A 21,237-nucleotide genomic window follows, 5' to 3' on the forward strand; every position below is an offset into this window, starting at 1 on the left:
ATCTGGTCCGTCTGTCTGGCATTTTGTCTGTTTTGTCCTTCTGTCTGCCTTTCTAGTCTGTCAGGTCTGTTTGATCTCTCTTGTCTTTCTGGTCTCTCTGTTTTGTGTGTCTGTTTGCCCGCTTTTCTTGTCTGTCCAGTCTGTCTACCCGTCTGTCTGGTATGCCCGTTTGTCTTGTCTGTCTGTTGGTCTTGTCTGTCTGGTGTTTCTGTTTGTCTGGTCTGTCTTTTCTGTCTGGTCTATCTCTCTGTCATTTTTTGCCTCAGTTGCACCACTATACCACAGGAAGGGGTATCTGTTCTACCCAGTTTTTCACAGAAAATTGAATCAAGTCCCACACAAAAAGAATTGACTCTACCTTCTGAAAATGTAACTACAGCTGTTTCAGTTTCTTCAAACTCTTTTAATAAACTATTAAATAAAAAAAAACTAGTTCTTTTAACTGAAAGTAAGGAGCGACATTAAAACTTAAAACGAACAGAAATTACTCCGTATATGAAATGTGTTGTCCCCTCCGCAGTCCCACGCTCTTTACGCTAAAGTTTGACTCTTTGCCACAATTCTACTTTTTAAAACAATTACAAACTTTAGCGTAAAGAGCGTGGGACTGCGGAGGGGACAACCCATTTCATATACGGAGTAATTTCTGTTCGTTTTAAGTTTTAATGTCGCTCCTTACTTTCAGTTAAAAAAACTAGTTTTTTTTATTTAATTTCTGAGCGTTTTTGAGTTAATGCATGTTTGATTTTGGCTCTCCGCACATAAATTTGTTGAAATGAAATTAGTATATTAATTTTTTTTGGCTAAATGGCTTTCTCTTAGTTTTGATCAGACAATTTTGAGAAATAAGGGGTGGGGAAGGAGGCCTACCTGCCCTCCAATTTTTCGGTTACTTAAAAAGGCTACTAGAACTTTTAATATTCAACGAACGTTTTTATTAGTAAAAAATATACGTAACTTAAGAATTAACTTACGTAACAAACTTTTATATTCTTATATTTTTATTATGTGTACGAGGGGGTTTGTACCCTCGTTAATACCTCGCTCTTTACACTAAATCGTAAGTTTTGTCCCAATTCTTTAAGAATGACCCCTGAATCAAAAAGGCCGTAGAATAAATAGTTGAAATCACTAAAAATATTCTAGCATAAAGAGCGAGGTATTTATCTCCTCCTAAATACCTCGCTCTTTATGCTAAAGTATTTTTAGAACCCCTCATATGCGTAGTAATCTCTGTTCGTTTTAAATTTCAATGCTATTCCTTACTTTCATTTGAAAAAACGTTTTCATGTTTATTTTTTCATTGTTTTTTTTTTAATAGTAATGCCTGTTGACTTTTGGAAAAAAATGAGCATGGGAGGGGGCCTATTTGCCCTCCAATTTTTTTGGTCACTTAAAAAGGGCACTAGAACTTTTCATTTCCGTTAGAATGAGCCCTCTCGCGACATTCTAGGACCACTTGGTCGATAAGATGACCCCTGGGAAAAAAAACAAAAAAAAACAAACAAACAAATAAACACGCACCCGTGATTTGTCTTCTGGCAAAAAATACAAAATTCCACATTTTTTAGATAGGAGCTTGAAATTTTTGATAGAGTTCTCTGATATACCGAATGCGATGGTGTGATTTTCGTTAAGATTCTGTGACTTTTAGGGGATGTTTCCCCCTTTTTTCCAAAATAGGGCAAATTTTCTCAGGCTCGTAACTTTTGATGACAAAGACTAAATTAATTGAAACTTATATATTTAGAATCAGCGTAAAAATTCAATTCTGTTGATGTATCTTTTAGCAACAAAATTCCGTTTTTTAGAGTTTCGTTTACTATTGAGCCGGGTCACCCCTTACTACAGTTCCTTACCGCGAACTGTTTAAAAAGAAAATAATTCGGTATTTTGGGGCTTCTGACATTATTACTCCTTTGCGGAAGTTAGGCTCAAAATTGAAAAAGGATTATATTTTTTCTCTGGGCCCCTTCCACCTCTTAGTTTGTTTATTTTCCCGTTAGTTTTCACCTGTTTTCGCTTTATAGTTGTGTTATCTCTTAGCAGTTCTTTCGTTAGTTGAGTTATGGTTGTGGTATATATGTTTTATCGCTCGTATAGTTGTGTTATTTTCAAATTATACTCCATAATAGAGAGGCTCCGAACACCCAGCATTGTATATTAAGCTCTTAATTTGACATTTTTTTTCTAACGTGACCAGATTCGTCCTGCGCCCTTTTCATTGAATTTTTTCCCCCGTGGCATATTTCTCCAAGGAAAGATCCTCCCACATAGCCGCCTCTCTCAACCCTACCCCCAAAACCAAAAAAATCCCCCTGAAAACGTCTGTACACTTCCCAATAACCGTTATTATATGTAAACACTGGTTGAAGTTTGTAACTTGCAACCCCTCCCCTAGGGACTCTGGGGGAGTAAGTCATCCCCAAAAACATAGTTATTATGATTTTCGACTATGCTAAACAAAATGGCTATCTCAAAATTTTGATCCGTTGACTTTGGGAAAAAAATGAGCGTGGGAGGGGGCCTAGATGCCCTCCAATTTTTTGGTCACTTAAAAAGGGCACTAGAACTTTTCATTTCCGTTAGAATGAGCCCTCTTGCGACATTCTAGGACCACTTGGTCGATACAATGACCCCTGAAAAAAAAAAAAAAAAAAAAAAACAAATAAACACGCACCCGTGATTTGTCTTCTGGCAAAAAATGCAAAATTCCACATTTTTGTAGATAGTAGCTTAAAACTTCTACAGTAGGGTTCTCTGATACGCTGAATCTGATGGTGTCATTTTCGTTAAGATCCTACGGCTTTTAGGGGGTGTTTTCCCCTATTTTACTAAATAAGGCAAATTTTCTCAGGCTCGTAACTTTTGATGGCTAAGACTAAACTTGATGAAACTTATATATTTAAAATCAGCATTAAAATGCGATTCTTTTGATGTAGCTATTGATATCAAAATTCAATTTTTTAGAGTTTTGGTTACTATTGAGCCGGATCGCTCCTTACTACAGTTCGTTACCACGAACTGTTTGATTGAGTGGTGCAGAGACATTGGTTGACCAGAAACTTGAGAACAGCAAAATAAATGCGTGTGATGTAGTTTTAATCCCAGAAATAGATAACGCTCAGATGCCTTGTTTGACAACCAATCAGCCAAAAGAGAGTACCGATCTTAAAAGGGTAAAAGTGACGTCTAAAAAGGACCAAGATTTTCCTGTTATTAGTATAGATACACAGGATACGTTATTCAAGAATTTGACAAACCAACTGCAAGGAAATGAAATTAGCCTCTCGTCTCTATTCAAGGTGCAAGGGACGTCAGGACCACCTGATAAACAAGACAAATCTTCTTTTGGAAGGAAAGAACAAAACTCGCATAGTGGTACGATTTTACAACTATTTTGTAATTCTGTTGCATATATCAAGCTGGCCAATCCGCGTAAGAAAACCTCGGTGACTATCAAATGAAAGATTATTGCTAATCCGGCCCATACACAAAAAAACCCAGAGACTCTGCAAACATTTCTGGATAATATCAGATAAATCGCAAAAATCATGAGACTTTTCTTGGGTGGTGGTTGCACCAAGTTGTTCGAATATATACCTACTAATAATTAAAGTTCCAAATTATCATTCTATTGGAAATTAATTTCTTGTTTCTGCACTACATTTCTAATTGTTAAAGTTAGGCTAGTGGCAACTCAGAGCACTTACTTAATTTTGCTCTTTTTTTCTTAAATTTATGTGTTGTTCATTCGTTCCTCTTTAATATTTTCTTTTTATCTTGCAGTCCATTTTTTGCTACTATTGATTATAAGACTGCAGTGATCCGTTCACTCCACATATTTACTAAATTGATTATCAGACACTAAAATTACTGAGAAAAGTTAGCAAGAAATATAAATATATTATTTTGCAATGTCTGAAGATATTCCATAAATTAGAAATACCAACATAGGAGATAAACTAATATAAATTGTTGATGTTGTCAATGGCTATGATACAAGATTTTGGACTTGATTTGACCTAAAATATTGCTCTTTATTGAAGACGGTACCTTTTATGTGTTTATTCATGCTTGTGTTGTAAAATTACCGTAAAATAAAAACACAGTCAGTAAAATTGGTTAAATAAGGTAAAACTGGTAGAATAGGGTAAAGTATGGTACTCCTTAGGAAATATTGGGTTAAATTAGGGTTTTAGACTTGCCCTTTAGCTACAACACGAGCCTAGCATTTCTGTTTAATCTACACTTTCACATTTTAATAAAATATTTTGATAATTCTGATTTTGCTGGGCTTTAAAAAGATAATACTCCTTCATCTAGAGTTTCCTGAACTTAATTAACAGTCTTGTTCATCCCTTTAGTAATCTTGTGCCTAGGGTAACACCTCAGCACTTGGACACTGCCTGATTTCGGACATCCATTTTGCAAAAAAAAAAAAAAAATCCTTTGGAAGTAAAATTATATTAGCAATATTGTTTCTACATTTAAACCTAAGAAATATTACCCTAACAGCCTTATATTTTTAAATAACTGCATTCAGCCACATTTTTTATATCATTTACATACTATTTTCTTTTATTTATAAAAGCACCGAATACAATTATAAAAGTGGTTTGTAAGACTTCGATGACTTTAATTAACTAAGCAATGGATCATAATAGCAGAACTTTCAGTCACTTTCAGTCGTTTAGATCGTCTTGAACAGGATCTGCTGGCAAATATAGCTCCTTTCCTTCAGATTTTGATTCAGATGACTGTTTCTTTTCCAAAGCCCCCCCCCCTCCAAACAAAATTCCTGGATATGGGCTTGAGGATTATATATCAATTTCTACATCCAACCTCACTTCTTCTCTCCCTTAGAATTAATTCTGTATTTATTTCAAGACTGTTTCAAGACAACTGCTGAAACGCAAGGGCCGTTTAACTAGAATAAGAATTTCTTAATGACAGTGTGGTAAGTAACAGCAGATTGTTTAACAATTGGTTGAAAAGCGGGCTAATTCTTAGAAAAGGACACTGGAACTTTCGATTTCCCATTGACTGGTCCCTCTCCAAAGTTTAATCGACCATCCCTTCCACATGGAAAGCCTCTGGGAAAAAATAAATGAACAAATTTTAATTCTTTTAACCCTTATGGGTCTTTACTATAGGCAATGCTATACGATTGCCTCTGACAAACAGGAGAATAGGGTTTCCGTGGGGGAGAGTGAAATTCTTCACGGGTGTTATTTTCCTGGAGGGGAGGGAATCGTCGGCTCCCGGGGGAACGACGGCATGAACACAGGATTTCTCTCAGATGTAAAAATAAAAATAAAAAAGAGGATATTGATTTTGCTTTTGGCCGTCCCCGTTGTTAAAATCTAGATCATTTACATCCTTTTGATGAGGCAACTTTAATTTCTGAAGCAAATGACTTCCCACATTCTTTTAGGACGGCAATTGAAATTAATCAGTCTATAAATAGAAACCTTGCTTTCAATAGAGATACCGGAGATATTCCTATAAACCAAATTTACAATAACTTAAAATTAAATGATTCAAATAACGTTTTTTTTCTTCAGTTTAATTTAAGATCATCTGATCACACTTGTAATGAGAATTAGGTCAGTAGACATGCTGAGTCAATCAATAAGCACAGAATTCTTGCCCAATCTAATCCTTGATTAGTCTTTCATTTATTCTGGCTTGGTTTGTTTGATTCAGTCTTTCTTTTGCTCTTTTAAAAGTTGCTTCAAAAAGTTAGTTTTCCTTCTTTCTTTTTTAAGCACTGAAGACGGCTGACATTATCCTCGTTTTCTCGGCTGTTTAATTTTATAATTTTTTTCTTATTTGTCACATGACAATCCTGCTTATAGCCCTTTCTTCATTTAACAGCTCACAGAACTAATATAATTTTATTTCAGCTATTATTTCACCATTTCAAAATTATAATTTCCTGTACTCAAATACACTTTATCGTTCTGACAACAAGAGACAGGAGTCAGACAGACGGCTTTTCAAACCGTGTAATACAGCTATACACAAAACAAAATCATACCCAAACCTATTACTGCCAGCCTCTTCTTGCTTTTTTGCTGTGAAAATTGCAAGTCCTTGTAAAATATATCAGTAAAATGTGTAAGATACTTGTAAAATACTTAAAATATGGGTAGAATACGTAAAATACTGTAAAAATATGTTTTACGGTGTTCTATAAATTTACGGTAAAATTCGTAAAACACAAAATTTTACCGTGACCATTTTTACCAGCTACACTATTAGTTATTGCGTAAAGTAAAGTTTAACCAACTCTCTTGTCCAAATTTGTTGGAGAGAAAATTCACAGCTTTTGTGTTCAGATTTCTACCTAATCTAGCTTTGGATGAAAGCCTATCATGTAATATCTTTGTTATTAACGTTATTAAAAAAATATCAGTATAATATCAGCTACACTACATAACTGAGGCCATCAAGTTTAGTTTCTTCAAAGGTATGGGACTTGCGCGATAATTAGAAACCTTATCATTAAGAATTTTGGAATATTTATTCTAAAAAACTTGATGAGTAACACGGACGTATTATTTTTCTTTGGCTATCCACGAAACAACGTAGGTGCAAATCTGTATTATCCTTAACCAAGGCCAAATCTAGGGGGATGTTGGGGGCTTAACCCCCTCCCCCGAAACGCTTGTTTGACTCTTAAAAGCATAACAAAAATGCATATAAAAAAATCTTGATTTGTCTTTTAAAGTTTATTTTGTGTAAACCCCATTCCCCCTAAACAAGATCATGAATACGGCCCTAATTTCAGTAGCAGTTGGGCTGATCGACTTAAATTTTCGGAAATATGCTCCATGGGTCATTAGGACTTCGAATTTATGTGACGAAGAAGGTAGAGGTATGAACTTTGGCTCTTTTTGTAAAGTTTAACCAACTCTCTTGGTTAAACTTTACGTTTCTAAACTCTTACGTTTCTATCTTTTTGTAAAGTTTAACCAACTCTCTTGTCCAAATTTGTTGGAGAGAAAATTCACAGCTTTTGTGTTCAGATTTCTACCTAATCTAGCTTTGGATGAAAGCCTATCATGTAAATATCTTTGTTATTAACGTTATTAAAAAAATATCAGTAAAATATCAGCTACACTACATAACTGAAGCCATCGAGTTTAGTTTCTTCAAAGGTATGGGACTTGCGCGATAATTAGAAACCTTATCATGAAGAATTTTGGAATATTTATTCTAAGAAACTTGATGAGTAACACGGACGTATTATTTTTCTTTGGCTATCCACGAAACAACGTAGGTGCAAATCTGTATTATCCTTAACCAAGGCCAAATCTAGGGGGATGTTGGGGGCTTAACCCGCCTCCCCCGAAACGCTTGTTTGACTCTTAAAAGCATAACAAAAATGCATATAAAAAAATCTTGATTTGTCTTTTAAAGTTTATTTTGTGTAAACCCCATTCCCCCTAAACAAGATCATGAATACGGCCCTAATTTCAGTAGCAGTTGGGCTGATCGACTTAAATTTTCGGAAATATGCTCCATGGGTCATTAGGACTTTGAATTTATGTGACGGAGAAGGTAGAGGTATGAACTTCGGCTCTTTTTGTAAAGTTTAACCAACTCTCTTGGTTAAACTTTACGTTTCTAAACTCTTACGTTTCTATCTTTTTGTAAAGTTTAACCAACTCTCTTGTCCAAATTTGTTGGAGAGAAAATTCACAGCTTTTGTGTTCAGATTTCTACCTAATCTAGCTTTGGATGAAAGCCTATCATGTAATATCTTTGTTATTAACGTTATTAAAAAAATATCAGTAAAATATCAGCTACACTACATAACTGAAGCCATCGAGTTTAGTTTCTTCAAAGGTATGGGACTTGCGCGATAATTAGAAACCTTATCATGAAGAATTTTGGAATATTTATTCTAAGAAACTTGATGAGTAACACGGACGTATTATTTTTCTTTGGCTATCCACGAAACAACGTAGGTGCAAATCTGTATTATCCTTAACCAAGGCCAAATCTAGAGGGATGTTGGGGGCTTAACCCCCCTCCCCCGAAACACTTGTTTGACTCTTAAAAGCATAACAAAAATGCATATAAAAAAATCTTGATTTGTCTTTTAAAGTTTATTTTGTGTAAACCCCATTCCCCCTAAACAAGATCATGAATACGGCCCTAATTTCAGTAGCAGTTGGGCTGATCGACTTAAATTTTTGGAAATATGCTCCATGGGTCATTAGGACTTCGAATTTATGTGACGGAGAAGGTAGAGGTATGAACTTTGGCTCTTTTTGTAAAGTTTAACCAACTCTCTTGGTTAAACTTTACGTTTCTAAACTCTTACGTTTCTATCTTTTTGTAAAGTTTAACCAACTCTCTTGTCCAAATTTGTTGGAGAGAAAATTCACAGCTTTTGTGTTCAGATTTCTACCTAATCTAGCTTTGGATGAAAGCCTATCATGTAATATCTTTGTTATTAACGTTATTAAAAAAATATCAGTATAATATCAGCTACACTACATAACTGAAGCCATCGAGTTTAGTTTCTTCAAAGGTATGGGACTTGCGCGATAATTAGAAACCTTATCATGAAGAATTTTGGAAAATTTATTCTAAAAAACTTGATGAGTAACACGGACGTATTATTTTTCTTTGGCTATCCACGAAACAACGTAGGTGCAAATCTGTATTATCCTTAACCAAGGCCAAATCTAGGGGTATGTTGGGGGCTTAACCCCCCTCCCCCGAAACGCTTGTTTGACTCTTAAAAGCATAACAAAAATGCATATAAAAAAATCTTGATTTGTCTTTTAAAGTTTATTTTGTGTAAACCCCATTCCCCCTAAACAAGATCATGAATACGGCCCTAATTTCAGTAGCAGTTGGGCTGATCGACTTAAATTTTCGGAAATATGCTCCATGGGTCATTAGGACTTCGAATTTATGTGACGGAGAAGGTAGAGGTATGAACTTTGGCTCTTTTTGTCTCTGAACTAGCTGAAATTTTAATAGAGGGACCTTTATTAATTAAAATTTAAGGCGCAAAAACTTAAAACCTTGAAAATTCGGGGCGGGGATACGTTCTGAAAATATGAAAAGCATCTAAAAAATGGAAGTGCAACATCGTGAAAACAACCGTGCAAGGGGTGAGGGCATTAAGCAGAACGAGGTGATTAAGAATCGATGAAATATTGTACATATTGTACTTTTTCCTATCTCTTTCCTTACCTTGTATACTAGGCTAGTATAGTGACAATTCGTGAATATAGTGCCAAATTTTAAACATAGGGAAAAGTTGATTAATTAACAGGTTTACTAAGTGCCAATATTTTAAGTTTTTGGTGCAAATCTAAAGCGCTCTTGTATGGTTTCCCTAGTTAGACCATCATAGGAATAAGGAACTACTCCAGTTTTTCTCTGACTTTTTAAAATTGTAATACCTTGTCAAATTCATGGAATTTTTTTTTTAAAAACAATGCAATGCCATGGACAATAATGCTTCGTTTATCTTAGTTTCAGACTTTTGGGCTAGCATTGATATGGCTATGATAGAAGCCAATAAGCAAATAGAACTTGATCCAGCGGGTTTATATCAAAGAGAAGATTCACCGAAGTCACTACTGAGGAATGAAAAGGAGAAGAGTAGTGAAGGAGATGATGAAAGAGACAGTCAGTCATTGATCATAGAGCCAAATATAGCTGATCAAAAGTCAGCTTCAGTTCATCTTTTATTACCGAAAAATACTGTGGAGAGTCATCAGCCAAAAGAAGTCTTAGCAAAGAAAAACTTTCGGCGTATTGTTCCAGTGCTGGTGAAAAAACCTACTAGCCACGTTCGAACATTGCACTTTGATGATTCACCATTGAAAGGTACAACCGAAAATGAGAAAGAAGATCAGTTCCCTGGTGATAAATCAGCATCTGTGCCGTCTGTAACCTCAGAAACAGTGAAGAAAACTTGGGACGAGGGACTCCGTTCTCTAGTCAAAATTCCAGAAGAGGAACTTGTCAGTTCAGCAGCAAGAAAGAAGAGAAAAAAGAAGCCTTTTTCTACTAAACACAAACTCGAAGCCAAAAATAAAAAGCAAGACAACATTATTAAGAGTAAGTTGTTTAATTATTAGGTTCCTGACTTCGTAACTGCAGTTGAAGAAGTTAAATATACTTTATGTTTAATGTAATGGTTTAAAAACGCTTTTAATATTTATTCCAACCAATTCCGTTTCATCTTAAAATGAATTTCCTGAAATAATAAGCGTCTAATTCAGCCGAAGGAGTGATTGGATTTTAATGAAATTTCATATTTAGGAGGGCCTCGTAACTCGAATGTCTTATTTTAAATCCTGACGGGATTCAGTGTCATTGGGGGGAATGGAGGGGGGGGGGGTGGAAATTTTGGAAAAGGCTCAGAGTGGAGAGATCAAGATGAAACTTGGTGGGAAGAATAAGCACAAGTCCAAGACTGACATAACCGGACGGATGTGCTCTCTTTGGTGGAGTTTGGGGGGGGGGGGGTAGTTCGGAAAAATTAGAAAAATGAGGGATATGTAACTTACGAACGGATGATCAGATCTTAAGAAAATTTGATATTTAAAAGGGTCTTGTGCTTCAGCGCTCTTATTATAAATCCTGACCAGATCCAGTGACAGTGGGGTAGTTGGAGGGGGAAACCAGAAATCTTGGAATTCGTGAAAATTGAGTTATCTTATCTTACGAATGGGTGATAGGATCTTAACGAAACTTGATATATAGAAAGGTCTTATGTCTCAGATGCTCCATTTTTAATTCGAATTGGATCCGGGGACATAGGGTGTCGGAGGGGGGAAACAAATCTTGCAAACCGGAAATCTTGGAAAACGCTTAGAGTGGAGAGATCAGGATGAAACTTGATTGGAAGAATAAGCACCAGTTCTAAATAAGTGATTGACATAATTAGAACGGATTTTCTCTCTTTGGGGGAGTTAGGGGGGGGGGGGGTGTTAATTCGGAAAAATTAGAAAATTTGAAGTACTTTCAACTTAAGAACGGGTGACTGGATCTTAATGAACTTTGATATTTAGAAGGAGCTTATGTTTCAGTGCTCTTATTTCAAATCCCGACCAGATTTGGTGACATTTGGGGGAGTTGGAGGGGGAAACTTGAAATCTTTGAAAATGCTTAGAGTGGAGAGACCGGGATGAGCCTTGGTGGGCAGAATAAGCAAATGTCGTAGATATGTGATTGACATAACCAGACTGGATCCGCCCCATTTTGGGGAGTTAGGGGGGGGTCCAGTGCTTTGGCGAGTTTGGTGCTTCTGCACGTGCTAGAACGATGAAAATCGGTAGGCGTGTCAGGGGCCCGCACAAATTGACTTGTTAAAGTCTTTTTTAGCAATTCGACCACCTGGCGGGGGGGGCTGAAAAGAGAGGAAAAAATCAGAAAAATTAGGCATTTTTAACTTACGAGTGGGTGATCGGATCTTGATGAATTTTGATATTTAAAAGGTCCCCGTGTCTCAGAGCTCTTATTTTAAATCCTGACCGGCATTAAGCCTCTGATTTTCCTTTTAAATCAGTCTATTGATTGTTAGAATTTTGCTAGAGCTCATGCCATATGAGCTCTTGACTCTTCTGACCTCGTCACGAGTGACATATGAGCTCTTAGCTCTTTTTGTTTCAAGGTTATCGGAGGTAAAAGCTTTGAGGTTTTTTTCTCTTTTTTGACGATTTCAAAGCTTAGTGTTCAAAAATAAAGGAACAGTGATTAAACTTAAAACAGTGAAAAATTGTAATTATGTGTTGTTGTTTTTTTCTTGTGTTGTTTTCTTTTATGATGTTGATTTTGTTTTCCCTCTTTTTACTCCACTATCCTCACATCGTTGTGTGCTGTGGATTATAAATAAATTATTATGATTATTATTATTAGCATTGTCAGAGGAGAGATATCATACCACTAATAACCAGAATTGGGATTTTTAGTTGAGTTGGCATCAGAATTGGTGAAAATATAGGTATCACTAATATAAACACAGTTATTTATTTTTTTTAAAGTTAAAGTATATTATATATTATGCTAAGTATATAATGAATTAGAAAGGACAAAAGAATGATGTAAATATTTATCTTGATTCAATATGCAGATTTATTGAAAGGGTAAAAAACTAGGCGTGCATAAGTCATTAAAGAGGGTGTAAGTTATTATAGGGCTGCAAACGGTTTTGCTTCTGTCAATATTCAAATAAAATACGAACTTTCGTCTAGATTCTCGAAATATTTAAAATGAGCTGTTTTTAACTCTTTACATATCTTTTATACATCTAAGATCTATTTCTTCCTTACCTTTTTTTTTCTTTTTAGAAAGTAATAAGAAGCAAAAGGCAATTTCGAAGAAGATGCGGAACTCTTATGATGCTAACGTTTCTATATCGGAAAATGACGAGAAAAAATCAAAGAAAATAACAGATTCAACCATTAAGTTTGCCCAACAAATCGAAGATTCTTTACAAACCCCTTTAAAACAAGATGATGAGTTAAAGTGTAGTGAAGAATTAAATGGAGAAGAAGGAGGGAGCAAATGTGATGTCTCATGTGCTTCTTCAGGTGAAATAGAAGTAATTAGGAACTGTGATAATGTGTCTGTCGTAGCAGTTGAAGAATCAGTCCAACCCAAATTGCCGCTACTAGTTGAAGACAAAGTGGCCTGTTCATCTCATAGCAAACTTTGTAATGCAGCTGAACAAGTTCATCGAGTGTTTGCTTTAAACAGTATAGCTAAAGAGAAGTTAATGGATAGCTCTTCGTCTGTCCGTATTACTGAACCGCAGCAAAGCCGAAGCCTACCAATGAATGTAGAAAACCAACCAACTTTTTCTGAGCCGTTAGTGAATCGAGAAAAAGTGAACTCAGATTGTTTGACTTTAGTGAAACATACATTTGACCCTAGTGACTTTAAAACCCCTTCAAAAGATAGCAATGACTCGATTCCAGCAACACCAGGAAAATATACATTTTCTTCTGAATCTTCAAGCCCTTTTCAGTTATCGCTCACCAAAGGTTTCTCTTATTTACCTCTCTCATCAGAGAGTCCTTTTCTTGAAGGGCCCCCTGCAACTCCAAGACTGCTCCAAGAAACTCTTGATTCTAAGGGAGCGATGGGGTACACTTTAAACACTCCGAGGTTATCAGAGCTAAAACATGACACTTTTGCCTGCAATATCAGCCCTACACAGGTGCTCCTTAGTAATTGTTACCTATCATCAAGTGATAAAAATATTGATAATGGAAGTGAACTTAATCTTTTGAGAAATGAATCTCTTGACTCAGCTGAAAATGCTCTGATTAATATTGGTAGAGAGCTTGAAAAGGACACACCTATGAATGGACGCTCAGAATTTATTTTTAGCAAGAACGATAAAAGTGAAGGGCTGGAAAAACTTGTCCAAAATAGCCAGGCTAAGCATGGTGTTGAAATGAGAAAAGAAACTATTCATGCCTCAAGAATTAGACAGAATGAACCGATACAACCTTCAGAAATACTCTCCTACATCAAAAGCAAGAAGATTTAGTATATAACAAGGTAAGTTCTGGCAAAAAAAACAAAGTTGATCAAAAGTCTAGCCCTAGACCAAAGAAGAAACGTAAAAGGAAAGAAGAAACTAAAGCAAACGAAAAAAGTAAGAAAAAGAGAATGCTAAAATGTACATCAGAAATCGCTACAGAGGACCTAACTGAAAAAGATAAACCGACAAAAAAAGAAACATGTAATGATGTTGAAGTAGATGAAAAAACTTTGTTTACTCTTCATATCTCACCTATAAATATGATTGTGGATGACTTGGATTATTCCAGAAATACCAAAGAAGAATGTAAAGAAAAGGGTGAGCAGAAAACGGAGCTTCCCTCTAAGCGAACCACTAGATCTCGTTCATGTAAAGAGGAATTTGTGGAATTAGATTTAAACGCACAGCCAAATGTTCTCAGAAGTAAAGTTTGCCGCCGTGACAAAGCTGGTAGAGACTTGGATCTGTGTGAAGCCAATAGAAAAGCTGGATTTCGGGGTTTCTTGGGGTCTGGAGATTCTGCTGACTTTCCAATATCCAAAGCTAGCTTAATGAGCATGCCAGAAGCTGAAGTTTCAGGTTCAAATTTGCATTTTGAGTATACGAATTGTGAAACGGAGGCATTAAAGAATGACGTGTTTACAAAGAAAAATAATAAGAAAAGGACTCGGGTCCGCAAAGATAATGATAGTTATAGAAGAAAAGAGGAAAAGTCCGTGACAAAATCAGCTGGTCGAAAATCTACTTCTCTCCAATCGCAGGCATCACCAGTTTTATCTTTTTCAGGTGACTTTTCATCTTCTTGTGATCCCTCGTTCTGTACAGATTCATGGCACACGGAAGACCCTAACCTGGTTTCTGATTTAAGCAGTATAAGTCATTCCATTGTTAATACACCTAGAAAAAATGGTTCATACGATCAAGATAACAGTCAGAATTGCCAATCTGAAACATTAGCTTCTGAATGCAAAACCTTAATAGAAGGAAGTTCTGAGTGTGTTTCAAACTTGAGTGACATAACCTCTGCCATAGATAAGCAAGAGGAGATATCATCATCGAAGGTTTTTCAGCACACAGATGGTCCTTCACTGCTAGTGGATAACTTAGCGTCTTCAGATACCAAGGCATGTTGTCACCTAAAGGATGACAAATTTCCAATGCAGATGACTTTGTTTCCGGGTATCATTGAAATCCCTCTTGAGCAACTTCCTAGTTTTAATCTAGTAGATCCCAGAAATCTGCATTCCAAAAAAACTTTTGAATATGAGTATTTCTCTCCTAAACGACTGCGAAATATATTTTTGCCAGTCGAAAATCCAACTCCTAAAAATCTGTTGTATGGAAGAACTCGCTATCAAGAGTATTCGGCTGGAAACGGTCTTTCATCAATTGAAGTCCAATCTCCTGCTTTTTACAGAGATCCACATGCACTGCATGGCTCTCAGATGAGTGATATCCCTTCCGTTTTAAGAGAAGATAATCCTAAAGAGTTGCAGTAAGTAGTGCAAAGGGACTTTCAAGAACATATTATGATAAAGAAAGATAAAGCTTTCTCAGAAGATTTGGATCCTGAGACGTCTCGCCGCCTTTACATTGACTATGATAGCCATGGGAATGAGAGCTTAGTTTCAAAGAACAAGACTGTTAGTTCTAAAAGTAAAAGCAGGGAATCAGCAGAAAGTACAAAGCCATTAATGGCTTATACTCCATTCAGAACTAGTGTCAGCAAAAAGAAAGGCAATTCCATTAAAGTGAATAAGACAAGTTCTTCCTTGATATCTAATGGGGGCAGCTATGTGACTGTTTATCAAAAAAGGATGGCTTCAAAGCGAAAAAATGCCCCACCTTCCAGTTCGACCTCTAAAGTAAATTTAAACGTTAATTGGACGTGCGATAGACTTGTTCAACCTTCGTTTAAGGTCGTTGATATTCGAGGAGCTGAAGTTGAGTCTTCGGCACAAAACTTGCGCTCACAAGGTGACTTTCGTATACCTAAGAGGAACTGTAATTTAATAAACAAAACAAATTATAATCGTGTACACTCCAAAAAGTACAAAATCTCCCAAGGTTCCAGCAGCAAAGTAGACCTCGAAGAGTGTAAGTCCAAAGCTAATCATAACGAACTGACACTGTTGAATGAAACATGCATCAATGGTATGTCACTACCATCTCCTCTGAGAAAGATTCTGTCTCGTTTGTCGTCCCGAGATGTAGTGGTTGAAAGTTTTTGCCCAAGAGACGTCATTAAAGAAACCTTGAAAGGTCTTTCGCTTGAAAATACACTTGTTAGTGAAACTCCTGTGCCCACTTCTAAGATAATTTACAGTTCTAAAGGGGAACCTCCTAAAGTGGAAAACGCCAATTGTGAAACTTTTCAGTGTAGAAAAAACGATAGCACCCACTCTAATATTTTCGTTGACTTGAAAAACCAATTAAAAATATTAAGCAGCAATCCTTCTATTCCTCCGGAAAAGAGGAGAGTTCTTTTGAAATTATCTGTGACAAACGCTGAGCTATTTAATAGTAACTCTGTACCTAGTAAAAACATGAATAATTACAATTCAGAAGAAGTGCATCCTACAAAACCGAGAAAGGAAAGAACAGGGGATTTGTATGACTTTCTGTATAGTTAAAGATTTTTAGAAGTCTATTCTATCTTTCGAATGTATTATTCTATTGTTATTTTATGAATTTATATTCCCAGTATTGTTTATTTTTTCAAATACTTATTTACTCCAAATTCACAGCATATTTGAATGTGAACAGACAAACGTATTTAACTCGCTTAATTTTGTGCTTTTTGGTCTTAAATTGAATTACCGTAATTAAATGTCGTCAACCATTGAGTAGGTTTGTTTTTACATTTTTTTGTGTTTTCTGTAGTTTATTAAGCCAAAACAAGAAGATTGAAAAGCTTTTGCTATATAGAAAGATTTAATAAAATAAAATAATTCCTTTAGTTAAAAACTTTTATTTTTATTTTAATTAGTAAAAATTTAGCTATTATAAAATAAAACTGTTCTTTTTTCTTTTTTTGAAAGCACTTTCATCGTCTCTTAGAAAGGTTGTGTAGAGCATCACGAACTCTTGATAGAATCAGCCTAACATACAAAATAGATTGTCAAACAGTTCGTGGTAACGAACTGTAGTAAGGAGCGACCCGGCTCAATAGTAACCAAAACTCTAAAAAATGGAATTGTGATACCAATAGCTACATCAAAAGAATTGCATTTTAATGCTGCTTTTAAATATATAAGTTTCATCAAGTTTAGTCTTACCCATCAAAAGTTAAGAGCCTGAGAAAATTTGCGTTATTTTAGAAAATAGGGGGAAACGCCCCCTAAAAGTCATAGAATCTTAACGAAAATCACACCATCAGATTCAGCGTATCAAAGAACCCTACTGCAGAAGTTTCGAGCTCCTATCTACAAAAATATGGAATTTTGCATTTTTTGCCAGAAGGCAGATCACGGATGCGTGTTTATTTGTTTTTTTTTTTTGTTTTTTTTCCCAGGGGTGATCATATCGACCCAGTTGTCCTAGAATGTTGCAAGAGGGCTCATTCTAACGGAATTGAAAAGCTCTAGTGCCCTTTTTAATTGACCAAAAAAATTGGAGGGCACCTAGGCCCCCTCCCACGCTAATTATTTTCCCAAAGTCAACGGATCGAAATTCTGAGATAGCCATTTTATTCAACATAGTCGAAAAACCTTATAACTATGTCTTTGGGGACGACTTATTCCCCCAGAGTCCCCGTGGGAGGGGCAACAAATTACAAACTTTGACCTGTGCTTACATATAGTAATGGCTATTGGAAAGTATACAGGCGTTTTCAGGAGGATTTTTTTGGTTTGGGGGAGGGGATGAGAAGAGGGGGATATGCTGGGGGAGCTTTCCTTCGAGAATTTGTAATGGGAGAAGAAAATTTCCATGAAGGGAGAGTAGGATTTACTAGCATTATTTAAAAAAAAAACAATTAAAAAATAAAAGTGAAAAAGCTTTTTCAGCTGGAAGTAAGGAACAGCAATAAAACTTAAAACAAACAGAAATTATTACCCATATGAGGGGCTCACCTCCTTCTAATACCTCGCTCTTTACGCTAAAGTATTTTCAGTAATTTCAACTACTTATTCTACGGCTTTTGTGATTCAGGGGGTCATTCTTAATGAATTGGGATAAAATTTAAGCTTTAGCGTAAAGAGCGAGGTACTGACGATGGGGCGAATCCCCTCATATATGTAATAAAAACATGATAATACAAAAGTTCTTTACGTAAGCTAATTTATAAGTTACGTAAATCTTTTACCAATAAATGATTCGTAAAAAATTAAAAGTTCTAGTTGCCTTTTTAATTAACCAAAAAATCGGGGGGCAACTAGACTTCGTCCCCCACTCTTTTTTTCTCAAGATCATTCGATCAAAATTATGAGAAAGCCATTGAGCCCCCCCCCCCCAAAAAAAAAATATGCAAATTTCGTTTTGATTATTCCTCTGCGGAGAGCCAAAATCAAAACATGCATTGATTCAAAACGTTCAGAAATTAAATAAAAAAAACAAGTTTTTTTAACTGAAAGTAAGGAGCGACATTAAAACTTAAAACGCACAGAAATTACTTCGTATATGAAAGAGGCTGCTTCCTCATCAACGCCCCGCTCTTTACGCTAAAGTTTTTTACTGTTTTAAACAGAAGAATTGAGAGAAAGAGTCAAACTTTAGCGTAAAGAGCGGGGCGTTGATGAAGAAGCAGCCTCTTTCATATACGAAGTAATTTCTGTGCGTTTTAAGTTTTAATGTCGCTCCTTACTTTCAGTTAAAAAAACTTGTTTTTTTTATTTAATTCTAGTTAGAGACGAAAGTTACTCCATGTGGCTTGGACTATTGGATTTTGTTTATTTTTTAAACTTGTACAGTCAAGATGCGCCAGAAATCTTTGTCAAAATTCTTCTTCATAACCTCTAAAATCTAAAATGCAGACTTGCTTCCACCGGATTTCAACTGTGTATTTACTAGCGAATGTAATCATGGAGCTTTGCCTTTTTAAAATTCTGCTGTCAATTTTCTAAACGAAAACCTGTGACGAAAAACTTACTAAGTTTCATATAGCCTGAGGGTCTTCAAGACTTGCCTTATTAAGATTTAATTCTGCCTGAAAAGGGTTTTTTCAGTTCACGCTTTATCTTTATGATAACGACTTTCAATTGCAACCCTGGCCTTGGAAGACGGTATTAGTGATGGGCCTTGTTTGTAGATGAGCTAAATTCTGTAAAATTACTAGACGATCTATCCTAAGCCCTTCGCTTCTAACAAAAGGCAGGTGTAACTTTGGCTTGAAGATATTACCTTCAGGAGATAGTTGCTTGTTTTGCAAGTTTGAATATACAATCATTCCCTGTTACATTAACTTTTGCTCCTGCAAGAGAGAGCCTACTCCTACGCTCTGCCTCTATTTTCCACAGTTAACTTGTCAACACAATAATAATCTACGCATCGAGATATTGTCGAAACTAATTAAAAAAAAATTGCTAAGAATAAATCTAAGTTTTATTAACGTTATGAAAACGTAGCTATTAAATATTCGTCGACAACACACTTTAAATTTGGAGGATATTGAAGAAAGCTATCGTGAAATTGAAGTATTTATTTAGAAACAAATCTAGAAAGAAAAAAACCATTTAAGATCATGTACCGTCGTGTTCTTCTCCAGCTGTAAACGTTCTTTCTTTTTTTAACAATTTTGCTTCAAATTTGTTTCTTAGAATTCTTAAATTTGTTTCTTGTATCTTATAGCTAAGTCACTGTTAAACAGCGGTCTTCAGTGGAAGAAAAAATAACTCTCAAAAGACTAGTTTTTTTGAAGTTTATGATTTTTCCTATTGAAAGGGGCAATATTGTGAGCTAAAGTTATCCGATCCAATACCTTGAGAGGTTTCATTATGGTCATTATTTATTGCATATTCCTTTACTGTGCTGAAAATTGTTGCTTCTTTTTTATTGCGAGTAAATTGCACGAAAGTTACTGAATAAACTTGTCACTCCAAAAAAAAAAAAAAAAAAAAAAATCTAGAAGGGAAACAGAACGGAACAGAACATATTAGAAAATGGTAAGATTGGTTGAGGACGGTGAAACCTTCCATATAGTTTAAAAGGAAAGAATTTCTTATTAGAAATTACGAAGGGATTTCTCTATGACATAATTGGCTGGTCTCTGAACTTATGATCTCTTGCTTAGCTGTACTAATACTAAAATCATCATTTTCCTTCTTTTTGTTTTAATCTTAAACCATCGGTTTTATATCTTATTAGCATAAAACGCGTAAATCAGCTTTAAGTTGTCTAGTCCTTACAAAAGAAATGACGCTATTGCTATATTTGGCAATTAACTGTGTATGTTGCTGATGTTCTTGCCGAACTAGTTACAAGCGTGAGAGCCAATAAGAAGGATGAAATTAAAAAAAAATCCAGAAAACTAGAGCGAAATGTTTATAGATACGTGGACTTTTCTTTAGCTTAGACTTGAAAAGCTCGTGTTTTTTGAGTGAGTTGTTTAGTTTTAGCCTTTATCAAGCAAAGCAAGGTGGGTAATTTTTGCGCTTTGCTTCTAATGTGTGTAGAAAAACACCAAATTATTAGTTTGATGACTTAAAAATTCTGACAATGACTCATGAAAATCAAGTGTTCGTATACAATTGTGATATAACTGTTAGTAAATGAACAATAGAAAAAAAATGTAAAATGACAAAAAAATATCTTATAAAAAAAACAAAACGATCTAGATTTGGAACAAACTTTAAAGTTTGAAAGATTTCTTGCATAGAATTAAATTCATTATCAAAATAGTCTTTTAAGTTATTTTAACTCCCTTGATATCAAGAACAAATTGAAATTAACTGAAAAACTAATTTTAATATAGAAGTAAAGAGTGACATTAAAACCCAAAATACCCTGGATATGAATGGGGGCTGCCGCCCCTAAACTCCCGACTTTTTACGCTGAAATTAACATTTTTCTCCAAAGCTTCAAGAGTGGCAGTCTTAACACTAGAGCATCTTTATGAACAGCTTATTATTATAATTTTTTTTTGAATTAAAGACTTATTTGTTTGTGTTTGCTGTAAGCAATAGCCTAAAACTTGTAGTTCAAATGCTTCGAAACAGAACCGGTAAATAAAACACTTGCAATGACCAACAGACTATATTTGTCGCACTCTTTAGTGCTTTCAGTAAAACATCAGTCAAATGATACCGTAATCAACTTTGGGAGGAGGGCGGTGGTAATCCTTCGTGTACATTATAATTTCTGCTCGTTTGACCTGCAATATCACCATCTACTTTCATGTTATTAAAACAATTTTTGTATTAGCTTTTAAGTCACATAACATCGCAAGAGACTGTAAAAATTTGCTACTGTTTTTTTACTTGAACATTTAAATCTTGCCCTGTAAAATGAGAAAATGGCTTTGAATAGACGGAATATCTTATTCTGAGTCATATTTTATTTCTGAAAAACATTTTTTAGCTGAGTCAGGCAAAATTCATATCATTAAAAAGTGCAAGATCAATTGCAACACCGTGTAATCATGTAAGACGAGCCCTAGTGCTGGACAAATATACTTGCCCACGTCTACAACGCGCTAATGCTATGAAATGTGTACTAAAAGAAATTAATTTATTGTCAACAGTACAGTAATGAACTAAATGGTAAAA

At 35.3% G+C, this 21,237-nt stretch overlaps 1 protein-coding gene across 2 annotated transcripts; it reads left to right on the forward strand.

Annotated features, from left to right (window-relative positions):
- The first annotated feature begins 284 nt into the window (after positions 1 to 284).
- LOC136029065 (uncharacterized) lies at positions 285 to 13,636 on the forward strand. 2 transcript variants are annotated; one of them, XM_065707116.1, is made up of 3 exons: positions 285 to 369; positions 9,508 to 10,098; positions 12,333 to 13,636. In XM_065707116.1, the coding sequence occupies exons 2-3, from the start codon at positions 9,534 to 9,536 to the stop codon at positions 13,538 to 13,540; spliced, it is 1,773 nt and encodes a 590-aa protein (XP_065563188.1). In that variant the 5' UTR covers positions 285 to 369; positions 9,508 to 9,533; the 3' UTR covers positions 13,541 to 13,636. The 2 variants fall into 2 exon arrangements, with proteins under 2 accessions (XP_065563188.1, XP_065563179.1); XM_065707107.1 differs by lacking the exon at positions 285 to 369 and adding an exon at positions 2,910 to 3,381.
- The last annotated feature ends 7,601 nt before the right edge of the window (positions 13,637 to 21,237 follow it).

This window comes from Artemia franciscana, chromosome 1, assembly GCF_032884065.1.
Source record: "Artemia franciscana chromosome 1, ASM3288406v1, whole genome shotgun sequence".
Taxonomy (NCBI): Eukaryota; Metazoa; Arthropoda; class Branchiopoda; order Anostraca; family Artemiidae; genus Artemia; species Artemia franciscana.